A 19,130-nucleotide genomic window follows, 5' to 3' on the forward strand; every position below is an offset into this window, starting at 1 on the left:
AAGCTAAATTATACTGGTTTGTTAAGAATCAGTAGGTATGATTCTTTCTGCTTGGGATTAAGTGTTTTTAAAGGATGTACATTTACATTTTAACCGTACTCCCCCATCATCACAGATCCTTATTTAAATGTTTCCTTTGTTACTTTTTGAATAAAAAAACATTTTTGTATCACTACCCTTCTAATGCACAACATGGGTCAAAAATGACCCGTATTCATTTCCTGTGTTATTTCATGCATGAGTGTTTCTTTGCTATATATTTGAAATAAATGTATTTTACACACATGGGTCAAAAATGACCCACACAGTATGTATTCACTAGGGAACACCTACCATTCATTTCACACAGCTGCTTTTGCACATATGATGCTTGTAAGTCTTATTTTAGAATCCATTACTGGAAATATGTACAATACTAACTAGCTGTTAGCTAGCTAGCTTCTTTTCTGGCTAGCTAACCATAGCTAGATCAACTAAATAAAACTCGAAATATAACAGTACATACTTAATAGACTTATTGATATGCATTTGAAAATAGGTTTTTGATTTTCTATATCCAGAGTGTTAGTATGGCTGGTTGCAATCATTTCAGACTTAGATGCTGTATGAAGAACAGGGTGAGGAAAATGAGGAGGCAATTGTTAGTCCAGATTCTGAGACTGAAACCTCTGATGCCGAGGACCTAGACTATGTCCTAAAGGATCAAGCTGGAGTTGTGGACTCATTTTCTATGTCATCAAAGGCTCCTTTCAAAAACGCGATTAAGTGTGCGGTAAAATAATACGAATTTCAATAGGGCCTCTGCACTTTCGTGCTCGGGCCCTGACAAGTTGTCTCAGGTTTTGAGGATGGTCAGTTATAATGCTTGCCCCACTAGGGGGTCAGATACCTTGGTCTTTTTGGTGTCCTGTTCACTGTCTTGTGCTGCGTCAAAAACACGTGGCAATTCCACGTGAATGACATATCAGTTGTAATTCAGCCTAAAATATATCACTCAATCATGATGATACGATACGATACAATATGATATGATATGATATGATACGATACGATACGATACGATACGATACGATACGATACGATACGATACGATACGATACGATACGATACGATATGATATGATATGATATGATATGATATGATATGATATGATGTCAGTGTGGCACACAGCTGATGAAAGTGTGTCAGTGCGTGTGACAGTGTGTGAGTGTGTAACGCAGCTAATGAAGTGTGTCAGAGCAGCTTCTCCATCCAGTGTTGACCGTGTTGACCGTGTTGTGTATTTCCTTGTTCCTGGGTGTCGCCTCTTTAACCGGGTCACATTTATTGTAGCAACGGCCCCATAGCGACGGGCTCATGGAGACTGTGTGTCCGTGTGTGTGAAGGAATGCCAGGCTACACGGTCAACACATAGCGAGGAAAACACACGCACACACCGAGCTGGAATTAAAGCTTCACATGTATGAGTGTTACTGACTCGCTTTACATCGTTGATTCGTGGTGAATATGGGATGTGGCAGCTCCTCGGACACCGCGGTCATTCCGCTCACACGAGAGGAGCCGAAGAGAGACGAGGTAAGAGCCGAGTCACAAATTCAGTCTGTGCAGTTTAACACCAGGTCCCTTTCTCCAACGATGTCCAAGTAGAGTTTTACAGTTATTATAATGGTTATAATTATTATTATGATTAATACTCCAATAAAAATGTTAAACAACTATTAAAACTATTCACCTATTGAAATACTATAAAATATTTTATTACAATATTCGTTTCTTAGTCTCCATATTTGAGGTGAACTTCTCAATCTGCACCAGGGATGTTATTTATTTACAGGACGTTTACTTATTTCAAAAAAATTTTAGTTGTTGAAATATGTCATGTGACAGTATTAAATAAAAAAACACATTAAACGAAATATTCAGGTTCTTAAAAGTAAAAAAAATTAAATAAGAGAAAGTTATTTGGCTCATTTATAGTCATTTAATATTAGGATGATCAATTCTATTTATTTATTCCCATAATATTATATTTTATATAATTATTATATTATTCATATTTGAATATTGATCCAAACCATTAAAAAATATCCTCAATGTTCATATTCATATTGGGCAACAACACCTGAAAAAAAGTTCTGGTAAAAGTACAGCTGCATTATCAGCAGAACATTTAAGTGCTCTTTATGCAGGCTGATATTTGAGTCGTGTATTGTTAATAATTATATGAATTGGTACCTATCCATTGAAATTTGATGTTCAAGGCTGAGCTGATTTACTTTGTATGAAGTTAGTTTAATCAGCGGTTCATGCTGCACCATCGTTACGACCCAGCTCACGAGGGGTAAAAAATAATTCTCAAAAAGAATGTTTAAGTAAATGTACATTGTTACTTATCACACCTAAATATAAATTAGACGATTATCAGGTCATAGACTTTCACAATAATAACAGAATACATTGTTATCCCAGCACCATTGAGGTCAGCAGTTTTCTGAGTTTTGACTTATTTCTTCTTCGTTCATATTGTGCCCTGTCAGGATGAGACAGGAAGTAAACTCGGTGGCCGTGGAGACTCCGCCGTGTCAAAGGGCACCACAGACAGCGGGGTGGTGATGGAGAACAAAGCGATCCCTGAGTTACCTGGAGCGATGCCCAGAAAACTCCCTCCTCTGATATCCGAGCGTGTCGGAGAAAGTGTGGCAGACAGAATGACACAAGATGGTGGGTGTGTTCAACAAGTGTGTCTCACTGAAGAGAAAATCCCCTGCACGCATCTAAAGTGTTTCTATTTCACTGTGGCCAGGATTGCTGCAGCATGATGGCACAGTGCAGGAGCGTCAAAAGTCCAGTGACATCCTGGAGGAGCTGCTGAATCAGGGCATCATCCCGGTGGGACAGAGCAGAGAGAGGGGCAGCGTGGCTGGAGAGGCCTACAGCATCATGGTGGGTACTGTGAGGGAAATCTTACAGGGTGGAGGAATGACAACAGGTGATGTCTTAAGCATCACCTGTTTATTCTCAACACTGTACAGAGAGATAACAAGTTAACAGCTGTATCGGCAAATCTCAGCTGTCCTTGCACAAAGAAGTATTAAAATCTCAGAGGCCACGTACTATTATGCTTCATGTGGACCTACTGTATTGGACAAAAACCTTGACTCAACTTGCCAAAAACCATTGTTGTGTCTTCCCTAAAGTCAGTGTCCTCTTGCAGAGACATTATGTACCTTCATCCAGTTGTTATCTATCTGGCTCCCTAACTCAACCTTGTGTCCTACAAATACTGCAATAAAGAAAAGTACTCTGATACTGAATTGTACTGCACTTGTACTTAATCTTCTTCAGACTTTACTCTACGAATTGCAATCCTGGGTTAGAGAGGCCCCAAATAAGACAATGCAAAATATGCAAAAGAGATAAAAAAACATGAATTAATTAACCAAAGAGACCTAAACCACAACATTTCCATAACAGGTATTTCATGCTCTTCTATGGTCAGAGTTGGGGACGTGACACCAATAATACATTTAAAAATAGATTAGCTCTACCACACTAACTGAAACCCCATAAGAATCAACAGATTATAAGTAAATTATTCATTTTAGAAAGTAATAGTGATAATAATGGTGTTAATAATTCACACAGAATTAAGTACAATAAAGAGTGTAGCAGGACATTGATTTGTGTTGCTAAGTTATCTCTCACAGGTAAATAAGGTCAGTTAGTCCATTTGCCTGTAATGTTAAGGTTGGGCGTTCTCTGTCTCCCTCTGCGGTTTGTGTGTGTGTGTCTGTGTGCGTGTGTGTGTGTCACTGTGTACGTGTGTGTTTGTGTGTGCGTGTGTGTGTGAGACAGCTGGATGACAGAGACGTGGTCAGGCAGAGGCCTGTGAGACTGGAGTCCCTGAAGGCCATAAAGGAGCAGAGCCCCCCCAGCAGAGAAGAGCTAGAGGAGAAGATGAGACTTGTTGAAGAGAGACGCAAGGTACAGTGGGTTCATACTGTGTGTGTGTGTGTGTGTGTGTGTGTGTGTGTGTGTGTGTGTGTGTGTGTGTGTGTGTGTGTGTGTGTGTGTGAACTTTTTGTCTTTCTTTTAATTTTACTACTCTACACTTGTCTGCTCCCTCCTCTTTTTCAGTCGAAGGAGGACGAGCTCAAGATGCGTTTAAGGACCAAGTCTGCGCGTGTCCGTGTCCCTGCCACTGTCTCCAGTGCAGCGGAAGATGAAGACACGTCCCTCACACCTGTGACACCCCTGACCTTTGACCCTACACCGAATCCACTGTTGCACAGCCAGATCACAAGCAGGACGGCCGAGGGAGGAGAGTGTGTGAGAGAGGCTGGAGGTGATGGCAGAGAGAATGAAAAAGAAACGGGCAGAGCAGAGAATAGCACAGAGAGAGAGAGGGGTGGAGATGACAGAGGGGAAGGTGCAGAGCAGGCGAGTGAGGACAGTGATGATGATGATGATGATGATGATGATGAAGAGGAGGAGTTGAACCAGGTGGAGGAGCTCCTGGCGGGGCAGCTCCTCACAGCATCAGGGGAGCTGGAGAGTGATTCCACTTTTCAACATGTGGAAGACAAAGAGGAGAAATTTTAAATTATCACATGAATGAGCCAATAATCAGCACTAAGACAAAGGAAGCCAAAATTATTCCTTTTGCACACGAGGATAAAGATAGAAAATATAAAGTACAGAAAATGTTGTTTGGAGATATGAGAATTGAAAGGTGTAATTAAGCCATGATTAGATGGATGAATTAGGCTAATGTCAATGTGAATATCTAACATCATTTCCACTGCAGGGAAGCACATCAGCTCGTAAATTCTTAATATAATGACTTTGCTCAGTAATAAGCACAAAGGAATATGAGGGTTTCTTTTCTAATGTAATGTTATTAAACTGAGGTAATTATTTAATGAAAAAGACCAAGGCTTATTGCTCTTGCCAACAAACCAAAACATTTTCTGTTTTTCATTATAATTGTGGAGAAATGATACTATCAAGTGTAATTTAGCATGTAAATGGTGAACTATGGGCAGCTGGACACAAGATGGCGCTGTCTCAGTGGGATGAAGTTGTGTGACCCTGTCACTGAAGTCTTTGAAAAGAGAAGGTGTATAGAGGTTTTTGGTGACAGGCGAGGATGTGCCTTTTGAAATTATGTGTAAGAGGATGTTGTTAATAATCAATAAAGTTCACTTCTTTTCTCCCAGAGTTTTGCTGTTGTGATGTAAGGGTGTGCGTACCCAGCGATTTGTCGGCATCCAAAAGTGTATCATTAGCTTGACTCATCCTCGAGAGCAAAGTGCACCTTTTAGATTTGTTGATATTTTTTCTGAGAGACTTTGGGGGAATGTAACCTCGGTGTGACCGTGCTGTGGCTATTCAGCTGTTCCAGTGACCTTTGACCTTTTATTTTCCCTGCCTGACAGGTGTGTGTTTCGGCCACATGGGCAACAAGAGTTACTGACTACACCCTTTGTCTTGATTAAACTGGGGGGGGGGGGGAACTGTTTTGTTTTTGACAATGCAAAATTTGGATATTTGAATTCATTTGGAAACACATCGAGACACATTTATCCTCCAAGATAATCCTTGTGTGTGTAATTTGGAGTTCTAATTTAGCTTATTTCTAAAGATTATCAAGACATGTGCCACAGACTGTTATTGTTAAAAAACACAAGAGGATTCAGACGAGTCAACATGTTGCTCATGAGCAGGGACAACAGGGCGATGCAACCTGAGCGGATCCCCATTGTTGAGCCTGTGGAACTGGATATCGGTCCCCCCCTCTCATGACTCCAGTCAGACTTTAACGGGCGTGTGGCCACATTAATAAAATAGTGAGCAAACAGAGACGCTGCAGAAAGACGCTCTATCAGGTTGCATTCCATTGTGATCTTCAGTGGCAATTCACATTCAGATGAATAAGAGAGGATTTATATAAAGACCCTTTTGTGATACAGATTTTGGTTGTAGTTTTTATTATAAACCTACACAGAGCACATTGGAACAGATCGAACTTCATTAGCATGGTGTGCCAGAGGACACTTAACTGTGTTCCCACTGTGGATGTGTCCACTCACGGTGTCGTACGCAGTGACAGGATATAGGCCACTGCTCACAGAAGAGAGGCATCCAGAAATGTTTAACAGCAGGGTTCCCTCTCACATTACTGGAGGTGAATGACTTTATCCTGGCTGCTCAAAGGGAGATCCAGGGATCCACCCATCAGGAGGCCAAACATCACATCGGTTATTTTAATCACTCGTGCTCAGAGACGTTGTTGAAATTATCTGTGGCTGTTTTATTTGGTCCTTGATACCCATTTTTCATTATTGAAGTAAGGTATAGATTGAACAAATCCTCCCTTCAATGCCCTTTAAAGAGATATCAAATCAAACATCATTTATTAGAAGTCCAGGTGGTCAGATATGATTTTTAGATATGATGTAGATTAATTGTAACACTGGACACAGTGGAAGCCATGCATGAAGTAAAAACAAGGGAGCCTATAAAATCCACACTTGATGCTTCACGCTGTCTGCATGGACACAGAAACTTTTTTCATCCCCCCACATGTGAAGGCCAATCCTTCCAGCAGAGTCTCAGTGCTGCACCTGTCTGTCTGCTGCTGCTGTAATGTGTCCGTCCCTGGGGCTGTGTTCAGTCCCTGACCGGCTGTTTGTATAGGAGACCTAATCCACGCAGGCCTACAGACACGAGGGACAAGCCTTTTTTCAACAGTCCACTTCGGATCGACATTTTCTCACCAAAGAGAGAAAAGACTATAAGTAATAATATTAATAATAAGAAATAACAAACTTTAGTTCTGCAGCACTTATCGAAACAATAAGGTTATAAATTGTTTTATAAAATACATGTGTATAAAATAGACAAAACAAATCTGTTAAGAGCTGTTAAAATTAGACATTAAAAGGCTTTACTGTAAAAATATGTTTCAAGCAATTATTTTAAAACAGGTAAGGTGTAAGTCAAATGGTGAGGCTTAACACCCTGATGGCAAAAGAATGCATGGTCAGCCTCAGTTACCAGCCTTGACTTGGGAACTATAGTAGGTCCATGGGTTAGTTGGAAGAATTTGAATCACACCTTAGAGTATATAGAGTTAGTAGCTCAGTAATACAACCGGGGGGCCGGACCATGCTGAGATTTTAAAGTTATTAAATACATCTTTAAATCAATCCTAAATTTAAGATTATTATTATGGGGTAATCTGTGAAATTCACAACATATTCAGTGATAGTTTTCCCACATGAACCTCACACCCCTGCTCCTCTCAGGCTCCACCACATCAGATTCAGGTTTTCTTGCTCCCTGATGCTTGAATTAAACTTATTCTAGTGAAAACCGGCCATTCTTCTGTTCCTCCAGTGAGTGTGTGTGTGTGTCACACTGTTGCAGGCTCCCCAGCTGTTTGTGCGCGCCGGTGGGCGGGCAGAGATGGACTGAAAGTTGGGTGGAGTTTGGAGCAAAGCGCTTTTAGGAATGGGTCCCACAGCTATTTAGTTAGACAGCAGAGTTACCAAGAAGAGCTGGAAACACCTGATGGTCTCTTTGGGGGACGGTCCGCTCCACATAACTCTCCTCTCCACTCTCGGAAGATAAATCTACCTCCAGGCTTCATCTGTGTCTCGTTTTTCGTTTCGTTTCCTCTTCTGATATATACAAAAAAGTTACAGAGCCAAGCTGATCTCTCGCTTCTCTTCCCTTCATCCAAAGATTTGCTGATAAGGAGACATTGCACTATACATTTGATTTTTTTTTTACCTGTTTCTTATTTATTGTATTTTTTTGCACTAACGATGCACACCACGCAAAAGGACACGACCTACACGAAGATTTTTGTCGGGGGTCTTCCCTACCACACCACGGATTCAAGTCTCAGGAAATATTTCGAGGTGTTCGGTGAGATCGAAGAAGCTGTGGTCATCACCGACAGGCAGACCGGCAAGTCGAGGGGTTATGGATTCGTGAGTATAACTTCAGAACAAGTTTGTTGTGCTTAAACCAAATTGTTAAACATTTTACGCACAGGGGGGGCCTCTTAGCACCGCGCGTCTTTGGCAAAACCGCGCGTCAGTGTCTGTCCCCCTCACTTCATCATAACTATCATTCGCATATCTGCAGTCATGGGATGTTTATGTTTTTGATAAGCACGGCACAGTTACACATTTGTCATCGGCTTCTGTCGCAATCTCGCACCCACCGACTTGCGGCGCGCTGGTATGCGCCCCTGACACTTCCGTGGAGTGGCACTGAGCTGGCCCTCGTTCCACTGACAGCTCCAGAAAAACCTCACGCTGATGTGTTGTTGATATTACAGAGGCAGTTTTCTCCAGAGTTTCATCATGTCATTTCAGAGGCTGTCTACAACGCTGGGGAAATATTTCTGCTCCAACTTGTCATGAAACTATTTCAGACGCATGCAGAGGCGTAAAATACCAGCAGCTCTGCCAGCCTCTTTCTGTTAGCGACACGTTTATACCTTTACTTGTGCACCAATATAAATGTAGCAAGACTATTCAAAGATTCGTCCTTTTCAAAGATCATTTGATCATATTTGAGAACTGAATTAGGCATAAGTGTATAGTCACGACCAGATATGCACCAATTTGTAGGTTGGAACCAAAGCCTGAGGTAAACGCCTCATTTTTAAACTTAAATAATCTCTTGGCAATTGTCGTTACATCATCATTTAGTCATTATTCCTCCCATACATGCTTTTGTCGAGTTGTTTCAGTGACTTCAGTTGCAGAAGTGTGTAAAAAGAAGTGGAGAGAGTGGGGTAGAAAGTGAACAGTGAAGCTCTCTCTGAGTGGAGCAATAAAGTTTGTAATTGGAGCGACACTGGAGCCATGTTCAGTCTCAGTCAGGCTCCCACTGCTGATAGTTTCAACACATCCACATGAGGGTGATGGATGTGTGAGCACTGCCAGACACTCACTGGTGTTAATGATGGCCACACACACTCACACACACACACACATGCACACACACACTCACACACACAGACAGTAAGAGATCACAGAAGTCGAACATACCCTCATATACATAATGTTTTCTATCTTTGTTTTAAACACAAAAACGCATGTCTCGTTACTTTAGGAGGCCTCAGTCTTTATTCATTACCATATTCACTGCTGCCACGGCAATCTGTTGCTTCAGAAGAATCTGCAGGAAGTGAAAATATCAACCTTACTTTAAATACTTACCTGAATAATCTTTATCTTTTCCATCCTGTGCATGTATGTGTGTCCTTTCTCTGCCAGGTGACGATGGCGGATCGCTCGGCTGCAGACCGGGCCTGCAAGGACCCCAACCCGATCATTGACGGCAGGAAGGCCAACGTCAACCTGGCCTATCTGGGAGCCAAGCCTCGAGTGATGCAGCCAGGTAAAGACTCCCCAAAGAGGATCGCTAAAGAAATAGGAAGTTGAATTTTCAGCCAGAATTCAACATGACATGGGCAGATATGTTTTTTTATGTTGACCTCAAAAGCTGTTGGAACATCAGCACAGCAAGCACCATGTGTTTGTGATCAGTAAGTGTGTAGTTGGTTTTATTAGCAAACCAGCGAGCAAGAAAATCAAGCCAATCCTTTTTGATTTTCACCTGAGGGCTTGTTTGTTTTTCAGGTATAGCTTTGATATAGATGTATAGATGTAGAAACATGTTTGGTGGTTGTGACGTTATCGATTGAGAGACATTTAAGTGACACGTTGGTTTTATTCCCTCTGTTTTGCAGGTTTCACCTTTGGTGTTCCCCAAATCCACCCTGCGTTCATCCAAAGGCCTTATGGGTAAGTATTCATAGGACTAAAGATTGTAGAGCTGCTCTTTGCTCGTATAGAGACACAATTTGAAAGTAATTCAAACATGTTCTGGTTTCATATTTCTATGTGTGATAATTTATACTATTGGTCTGATGTTTGTTTTTTCCTCCAGTATTAATAATTGCTGATAATTAAAGCTGGACGTTAAGTCGTATATGTAGCGTGTCTCTGCATCACTGTTCACCAAGACAGCAAGTCAAACTGCCTTTTCTAGATTTGCCTGTTTGTGGAAATGTGTGTGTTTGTGTGTGTGTGTGAGTGAGCGTGAGTGTGCACTTGTACTTATACCTTTGTGAGGACCATTTTAAGCATAGACCTTACAGAGTGAGGACATTTTCGTAAAGTGAGGACATTTTGCCTGGTCCTAACTTTTTTAATGGACTATATTTGAGGGTTTAGACTTGGTTTTAAGGTTTGGGTTAGAATTAGGTTCAGTTTAGGCATTTAGTTGTGATGGTTAAAATAAGGTTTAGAATTAGGGTTGGGGGTAGGCAAAGTCATTTTTGTGCACAGGCCTGCTGACTTGGAGAGTCCATGTAGGGATGTTTTTGAAATTGTGTATGAAAGGTTCAAGTCTCCCTTCTCCTACCCAACCAAGGAGTGCGGCACAGAGCAAGGCAGCCGAGAAGCACCACCTTCCTCTCTCCATTGATTTGATCTTTTTTTTTTTTTTTTTGGTGTAAAGATAAAATTCATATATAAGTTAGTTCAACCCCAAACCTAATCCCCAAATTAATACAGTGGAACCCCACCAAAACACAAAGTGGTGGCTCCACTGGGTTAGGCATTTAGCTGTGGTGGTTAGGGTTGGGGGCTTCGGAATGCACTATGCCAATGGGTGTCCTCACAAAGATAGAAGTACAAGAATGTGTGTGTGTGTGTGTGTGTGTGTGTGTGTGTGTGTGTGTGTGTGTGTGTGTGTGTGTGTGTGTGTGTGTGTGTGTGCTGAGTGGACACTGATGGAAACTTCCAGCCTGACTCAATGTTATCTATCTTTCTCTGGTCCGACAGGCTCGCTCTCGGTTAAGCTAACTGTGCTGCTGGTTTGTGGAATAGTTCTGCGAACATAGTCACAGATCAGAGAAAAGGAATTACCTGTAGACTCAAACACACACAAACAAGCTCTGACAATGGTGATTATAGATGCATGTACGTGGGTTTCATTTGACTTTCTATTTTTATTTTATTTGAATAGAGCCTAGAGCTTTGTGTGCAGTTATGAAGTGGTGTTGTCAGCCCAACAGTGTGCTTTCTTACGACAAAAAAAAAAAGGATTGGATTTTTGGGGTGTTCTTTTTCTTTTTTGTGGAAGCGTGTTAACTTTGCCAAGAAAGAGCAAAGTTGTTTTTTTTATTTATTATTTATTGCTTTTAACTTGTGGTTGACTTGTCTTGTTTAATGGGATGTGTTGTTTCCCGTGTGTGTTATTTTGGCTGTCTTGTTGGAGTGAGTGGTGGATTTTCTATGTGGAATTTCTTTTCTTTTCACTTTTCTTTACCCCTTCACTGTCTCCACTTATACCTCCTTTACCCTCAGAATAACAGAACCCATCACTGCCTGTGTGTGTGTGTGTGTGTGTGTGTGTGTGTGTGTGTGTGTGTGTGTGTGTGTGTGTGCCTACAGCATCTTCCTGATGTTTCTGTCAGTTTGTTACATTAACACAATACACAATGTATGAGAGACAAATTCACCACGTCTCGTTCTGCCGACTCAGTACAACTCTCTCTGTCTCTCTCTTCTGTTCACCACACAAATATCGGAGACTTGTGGTCATGTAGTACCAGAAATGTGGATGTCTTGCAAATGAATGAGAAGGCTATCATTTAGAATGTGCGCTTCATGTGTTTGTGTGTCTGTGTCTTTGTCTGTTCACATGCACGCTCATTTTCAGCTCAGCTCAGCGCACCAAAGTCTCCAATGTGACACAAACAAATGTCTGTATCTCTCTCTCTCTCTCTCTCTCTCTCTCTCTCTCTCTCTCTCTCTCTCTCTCTCTCTCTCTTTTTCTCTCTCAGCGAGCTTTCGTCACATGGGCTTGTGGTGTTAAGGAAAACAAGCGCACCCATTGTGCCACACAAAGCCCCGAATGCTGATGCTGCAGTCGCATGAAGCTCAACGTTGTGTGTGTGTGTGTATGTGTGTGTATGTGTGTGTCTGTGCATTGGTGGTGGGGGGGGGGTCCGGTTATGGGGCAGAGCTATCTGTCCCTGTCATGTAAAAGCAGAGTAGGAGCCATTTAAACTCTCCCAGTTTAAATGGCTCCTACTCGGAGTGGATGTTTCAGGGCCCAAATAAATGTTCTTACACATATACAAATCATCTCATCTGAACCAGAACCTGTCGCTTTGTCTTTCACACATGGTGAAAATATAGGTTCATTATAGGTATATGAAGGTTAATTACTGATACATTTAATAACCCAGTACAAAACTATAGGCTGATTTGACGACAGAGTGGAATACGTGCAGGACAGCTTTTGAGAGTAAGGATGGAATCGTGAATTCAGTGATTAGTTAATTACCAATCAAATTTTATTTGTATCGCCCATATTCATAAATCATAATTTGCCTCATCAGGCCTAACTAAATCCTCTGCCCTTAACTACTATTGACCTAAACTTGGAAAAAAGATGTAGAAACCTCAGAGAGACCCACACTCTTATTATACTGTTATGTTACAGTACATGTATTTCTATATGCATTGATTTGTTGGAATCGCTCTCTGTCTCATATTGAGCTGCTCCAAAACTAGGACTGGAAAATAATAGTGTTAATAACTGTTTCGAGAACAGCTTGACTTAGTTTTGTACTTGTTTATTAGTTTTGTCATTGTTTAACTTCCCAAACCAACTCTTTTAAAGTTACCTTCTATGTGAGGATGATGAATCAGGCCCTGCTGTATTTAAAAGTGAAACTAGACACCGGATCCATCTGTGACTCCGTCATCATAATGAAAGTCTCATGAGCGACTCTATCAAAGCAGGACAGGTTTTTGCTTAGACCCTCTCACCCCGTAGCACGTTTGTACTCGTGTCCCTTCCTTCAGTGGACGGCATGCACTATGGAAGGGAAACTTTATTTAGCCATGAACTTTAACGACCTCTGGGTTGCGTGAACATGAACATGGCATTCCTGTAAAGACACAAACACAGTAGAACACACTTTGTGGCTTCAGAAAGAAGTTAATGTTATATTTTGCATTTTAATGACTATCTCCAAGGAAAAGATGGTTTGTAATAGCGAGCCACATTAGATGCGTCATCCAGAGCTTTGCTTCCCATTGGCAAAACCATCATTTCCTAATGTGTGCATGCATGAATGTGTGTGCATGCTGTTGGTGTAGGACATTGGTAGTGAGAAATCAGAGACAAGCAAAGGTTCAACCGAGATATGCACAGTGTCAGGAGTATGATTTCATGTTCACATGCCACTGGACGTCCTTTTAAAGTGTTACACATTTAAAACATAGCAACACAGCCTCTACAGTCAATCATGTACAGTTGCTGCTGAGGAAAATTATGCAACTGAAAGTTTGAGGGAATGTAAAATGTTTCTTTAATTCCATGAGACTGAAATGTATGAATGAAAACCATAAAACATGTTGTACAATCCACAGGCAGCTAGTTTCTGGGCTATGAAAGAAATTCATCAAGATTTTATGGATTTATTCTGGAGCACACAGTCAGTGGTAAATCAGCACACATGATTGGTCAAATCAGAAAGACTTCCAATCCCCAAATCTACAGATTCTGCACATTCACGTGTAGAATCTGTGTCTTTGCAGAGATTAATTTTGGGTATGTGTGAGAAAAGGTGTGAGTCTGTGACACAACATTGTACATCCTGTGTGTCGCTGTTTGACCTTTCAGGTTAACACTGGCCCATCAGACATTAGTTTGTCATCCGCCTTTCAGTTTGAGGAGTCTCCTCCTTGTTTGCTGGAAGCGAATAATTCAGTGATCTCATTCCAGATAACAGCCTGTGAAAGTCTCTGCATGCACCGCAGTGTGTGTGTGTGTGTGTGTGTGTGTGTGTGTGTGCGTGCGTGCGTGTGTGTGTGTGTGTGTGTGTGTGTGTGTGTGTGTGTGTGTGTGTGTGTGTGTGTGTGTGTGTGTGTGTGTGTGTGTGTGTGTGTGTGTGTGTGTGTCGGAGTCTCTTCCTCAGCCAGTTTAGAGATGTTGTCCGGTGAAATCGTCTTGGAAACCTGCCTCACCCTGCTGAGTCTCATTAGTGTGGATTTCAAAGAAGGCGTGCGGCGTCACATGATGATTCAAAATTAGGCTTCTGAGGATTTTCACATCGTAGAGAAAACACTAACACTAATATAAAATGCAGTGTGTGTGTGTATGTCTGTGTGCATGTGTGTGTGTGCGCTGAGGCAGTGCCACCATCAGACCCTTAAGTAAAAGCCACACCACATGCCCTCTCCCTCATTTTAACCCTTTCCCTTTTCCTTCTTCTGTCTTTCCAGTTGAGTGATTGCGGTGTTCCCTTGTTGTCGTCCTTTTCGTACTCAGTTTAGTAAAAGTGGACCTTTTTTTTTTACATATTTCCTCCTCTGTTACTCCTCGCTGTTGTTCTGTTTTTCCTGTTTTTCTCTGGCCCCACTTGTTTTGGGTTGAGATGTGGATTGGATTGGATAATGGCTTGCTGACAATAGGGTTGCCACGATAGATCCCGCCTGTCACTCTTCAACATTTTCCCGAACCTTCCTCTACCTCTTCTCTCCCGATCCAGACTCCAAAAGTGACCACCTGATGTTCACTCTCGCAGACTCACGTGGTTTCCTTGATTCTTCATCGTTCAGACATGTTTTTGAGTCTTGTGCGACAGATAACAAATAGTTTCCATTGGTTTGTCAAGGCTGGTGCTTCTCAAATTGACTTTATTTTCTCTGTTACGTGGAGGGAGGACTTTTTGTTCGCTAAATCAAACACTCAAATTCTCACGAGATTAAAGCTTTCAGTTTTTTTCCCTCTACAGTCAAAAGCTCCCCTCACGCTCGCCGTCCAATCGAGTTTCCAGACCTTATAGAATCTGTTTGGGGAGGGCGCAAGGATAAGGCTATGTCATGGAGGGTAGAATGTGCTCATTGTTCATAATTGTTTATTTAATTGTAACATCCCTCCGGGTGCGGAGCCTCGACCCCCCCCACTGCCTCCCCCTCGGCTCTTTGTCCCGATACAGAGGGGGAAATGGCCAGCAGCGTCCCTTTTTGAAAACTGTCCAGCTGTCAAAGTGGCAGTGACATTTTCACAATGCTTCCCCTGGGCTCATCTCCTCTGTCTGCGCCCCACCGCCCAGCCCCCAGCACTGTAAGCTCCCGCCCCTCCCTCCAGCAGCCGGAGAGGACGGCACCTCGGACAAATCCACATGTGACCCGCTTACGGGCTGCAGGTTACACATCCCAAACTTCATCTGGCCTCCCTCCTCCTCTCTGTGGATCTGTCTCCACAACACAAACTGACCCAAACAGTCAACACTGAATCTGTTTCCCGTGTTGTAGCTCATAAAGAAGATGATATCACTACTTTTTTAATGTGATCATACAGATGTGGACCTCTCAGAACATTTGAAAGGTTCAATTAGCAGCCTCTTTACTTCACCTTTCAGTTTTGTTTTCACAGAGATTTCTATTTTGGCAACCCTATATTGTTCTAATCCCTACTAGCAGGCCTTTCCCTGGTGTTCTTGACTGTTGGATTGGACTGGGGCTGGGTGGTGGGAGGGCGCTTGGCCGCAGTGTGATGGATTTGGGTTTAAGGGTGTTTGTTGGGGGGTCTTATTCTCAGGTTTGGTGTGTGATGATGAATAAAATTAAATCCTAACGTATGTGTTTGTCCCACAGCATCCCGGCTCACTACATGTACCCTCAGGCCTTCGTGCAGCCTAGTGTGGTCATCCCTCATGTGCAGCCCACCGCCACTGCGCCTGCCACAGCTTCCTCCCCCTACATTGACTACACCGGAGCCGCCTACGCGCAGTATTCTGCTGCGGCTGCCAGCGCCGCAGCTGCTGCTGCCGCATACGAGCAGTATCCCTACGCCGCATCCCCTGCAGCCGCAGGCTACGTTGCCACCGCCGGCTACGGCTACGCAGTCCAGCAGCCTTTAGCCACCGCCGCCCCGGGCTCGGCCGCCGCTGCAGCCGCTGCCTTTGGTCAGTACCAGCCTCAGCAGCTGCAAGCCGACCGCATGCAATAGCAGCCACTGCAACCACTGGACATGCAGCGAGAGGAGGCCCGCCCCCGGCCACAGCTGACGGGTCAGGAGATGGAGCGAAGGAGGAAGGAAGAGGGAGTGGCTTTAAGGGCAGATGTGTCGGCGACTCAGAGGCAGAGTTGCTTTAAAAAGGTGGTGATGGAGATGATGGTGGTTATGATGAGGGTGGTGGTAGTGATGATGATGATGATGATGATGATGGTGATGATGATGGTGAGGTGGGAACTTTATACGCTAATGTTCCAACTTGCTGTGCTTCAACCAAAAAAAAATTAGAAAATGAAAAAAATATGCAGAACAAATAATGGAAGGTGATTTACTTTTATGTTGTTGTTATTACTATGACTATTATTACTATTATCATTACAATTATCATTGTAGTAGAGTACTTATTTCTATAGAAGAAATGCAGGAACTAATCCCTGTGGTTGGTATAGGTGTTCAACTAAGCCGTAAAGTCCTATTGCTGTCTTTACCGTTAGTGTAGGAAACTGTTCTCTTGGATATTTGACGCCCTCATAACATTTATATTTATTACTGTTATTATTACACATTGAGGGCTTCTTGTTCTTTTTGTCTTTTCAAGTGTATTTTTTGGAGTTAATATTTTCTGATAATCAGGGAAATGGAACCGTTTCCAGCGTGTTAGCTATTATTATGTGATGACCTCTGTCAGGAAGTCTAGGAGTCGTAACATGTTGTGTCACACATTTGAAGAACTATCTTTTTATCTTCCTGATGCTGAATGTCCCTTTTTTTTACTCTGTGTCTCGACCTCCTGATCTATGCAAAGCAAACAAATCACCAGGAGACAAAAAAAACAAAGAAAAGACAAAAAAACTGAAAAAGTCATCAACTCTGACTTGACTCTTGGACTAACAGGGGACCTGGCAAACCAAACAAAGGCACTGACAACAGGAGAGAGAGGTCGACAGCGGCTTCGGACAATGAGAAACACAAAATCAGTCGCTTTTTCCACATGTTTCACTCACACGTACTCCGAGAGTTGCACACATAGCAGTCGAAAAAGACAAAGGCGGCACAGTGGTGTTTCTCTGTGGCTCCGGGATGGATGGAGAGAAAGAAAAAGAGAAAGAAAGGAAAGAAAGAAAGAGGGAGAGCGAGCAGCTGCTGGTGGGGGTGGACAGAGCCGCCGCTCCAGCGCCACACAGACGGATCACTCTGGAAAGAACGCATCACTTGTGCTCGTTTGTTGAGCTGTCACATTTTAATCCCCCGGCCGGAGCCCATTTGGGAACCAACTTTACACCCCTCCACCCCTCGCCCCTCCACCCGACACAGAACCCCACAGCAGAGCCCCCCTCGCCCCCCCGCCATTCAGCCCTGCAGCCGTCAGCACTTCCACCTCTGTGCTGCCGCCGCCCGGTGTCAGGTACACGCTCACAAAACACACACACTTTTCACCAAAACCCCAACAACAACTGGCCTGCCTCATTGTCAAGAACAACCAGGTGGAGGAGGAGAGGACGAAGGGGGGGATTACTCTTTGACGTTATGTTAGTCTGTGTGCCTTACGTTTTTTTTTTCTTCTGCTATTTAAGAGAAAAGAAAAACTGAAAAAGAAGCGATGAATCTACTATTTAAGATATTTATTTTTGAGGGTTGACGATGTTGACGCTCTGAGAGTAGACACTTAGTGGCGGTACTGTATTAATAATATGATCATGTACTCATCTCAAGGCATATATAAGTTATTGATTAGTTTTAGTAATATTATTATTATTATAATTATTATTAACATACTCAACCAAAAATGTTGATGTAGGACTTATTTAAGATACTGTTATGTGCACTGTACTTTTATTTTCTATCTTTTTCTGATTCTTTAGAACATGACATTAAATATTAGCTTAATGCCTTTTGTATGGAAGAACTTTATTTAAAATGCAGGCCTGTTTGCATGCACATTGTACTCTTCTGTGTTTAGACGAAAGGAAAAAAAAAAATATTATTTTGACAAAAACAAGCGAAAATGCTGCTTTCTCCACTAGAATGTATAGACGTCGTCAAGGTTCCAGTAGCCGTGCTTCTTTTTGCCTTAATATTCATCGAGATGGGCTATTTTACACTGTTGGGAATTTTTATACTTGAACTATTTCTTACAAGGGAAATATGAAAAAATAAATGACAAAAAAACTTTTTAAGAAAGCTTTTCATTGTCACTGGATGAAGGCATGTCAAGTTTTACTATTTAAATGCAAAGGTCCTGTTGATATTAAGAATTCAGAATTTCAACACCATTTAGTCAAACATCTGAATAAAATGTTCTATATTTAACAAAGCGTGGTGACCGTTCTTTTCCTTGAAGTCAATAATGAAAGTTACTTGAATTTAAACACATCCCATACACACATCCTCGTGCTGATGTTTCCTGGACACATTCACGAGAAGAATTTCATCTTTTTATATATTTCAATATATTTCCTTTGTGTCTATGTGCATCAGTATTTGTCTTTGGCCACGGATGCAAGGTGTCACACACATCACACACCAGGGGCTCGTCCTCTCTCATCTTTCAGGGGCCGTTACTTGAAAACTAGTTCTCACATGACAGTCACACCCTCTGACAGTTTGCATGGGTCCGAATGAAGCATGATTAAGTCTCTCAGGACTCAATGTCTATCAATGATTCATCCTCTCTAATCAATAAGTCATGTTAAAATGAGTTTGCCCCAGTGGGTCTGTCTTCTTCTTCTGCTCAGCTCCAGGGATTATTTTTGGTCCCAGGTGAAACGTGACACTGTAGGTGGGTGACCATGACACAGCACGGAGGCAGCAAGGCCTTATGGGTGAAATCACCACCCATCCAAACTCATGACATTAAAAAACTAGGGTAGCCTGTGACACTGTTGTTATAAGTTCTCAGCTCAGTCATCAGTATTTTGAGTTGAATTTAACTAGTGCTCATTGGATCATAAGATAATAAGATCAACTTTTGGGTTGCCAGGTTGTACAAAATACCTTTAAGTGGATCAAGAGTTTAAAAAATCCATTAATTATAGTGATTAAAACACTGCAAAGACTTA

The 19,130-nt window shown here is 42.3% G+C and overlaps 2 protein-coding genes across 2 annotated transcripts; both read left to right on the plus strand.

Annotated features, from left to right (window-relative positions):
- The first annotated feature begins 1,231 nt into the window (after positions 1-1,231).
- stmnd1 (stathmin domain containing 1) lies at positions 1,232-4,964 on the plus strand. The gene is made up of 5 exons (XM_034599233.1): positions 1,232-1,575; positions 2,538-2,721; positions 2,804-2,943; positions 3,856-3,984; positions 4,138-4,964. The coding sequence occupies exons 1-5, from the start codon at positions 1,507-1,509 to the stop codon at positions 4,600-4,602; spliced, it is 987 nt and encodes a 328-aa protein (XP_034455124.1). The 5' UTR covers positions 1,232-1,506; the 3' UTR covers positions 4,603-4,964.
- Positions 4,965-7,487: 2,523 nt separating this feature from the next.
- On the plus strand, positions 7,488-18,354 carry rbm24a (RNA binding motif protein 24a). Its single transcript, XM_034599243.1, has 4 exons — positions 7,488-8,000; positions 9,300-9,423; positions 9,776-9,830; positions 15,711-18,354. The coding sequence occupies exons 1-4, from the start codon at positions 7,833-7,835 to the stop codon at positions 16,063-16,065; spliced, it is 702 nt and encodes a 233-aa protein (XP_034455134.1). The 5' UTR covers positions 7,488-7,832; the 3' UTR covers positions 16,066-18,354.
- Positions 18,355-19,130: the final 776 nt, after the last annotated feature.

This window comes from Hippoglossus hippoglossus, chromosome 11 (genome assembly GCF_009819705.1).
Source record: "Hippoglossus hippoglossus isolate fHipHip1 chromosome 11, fHipHip1.pri, whole genome shotgun sequence".
Lineage (NCBI taxonomy): Eukaryota > Metazoa > Chordata > Actinopteri > Pleuronectiformes > Pleuronectidae > Hippoglossus > Hippoglossus hippoglossus.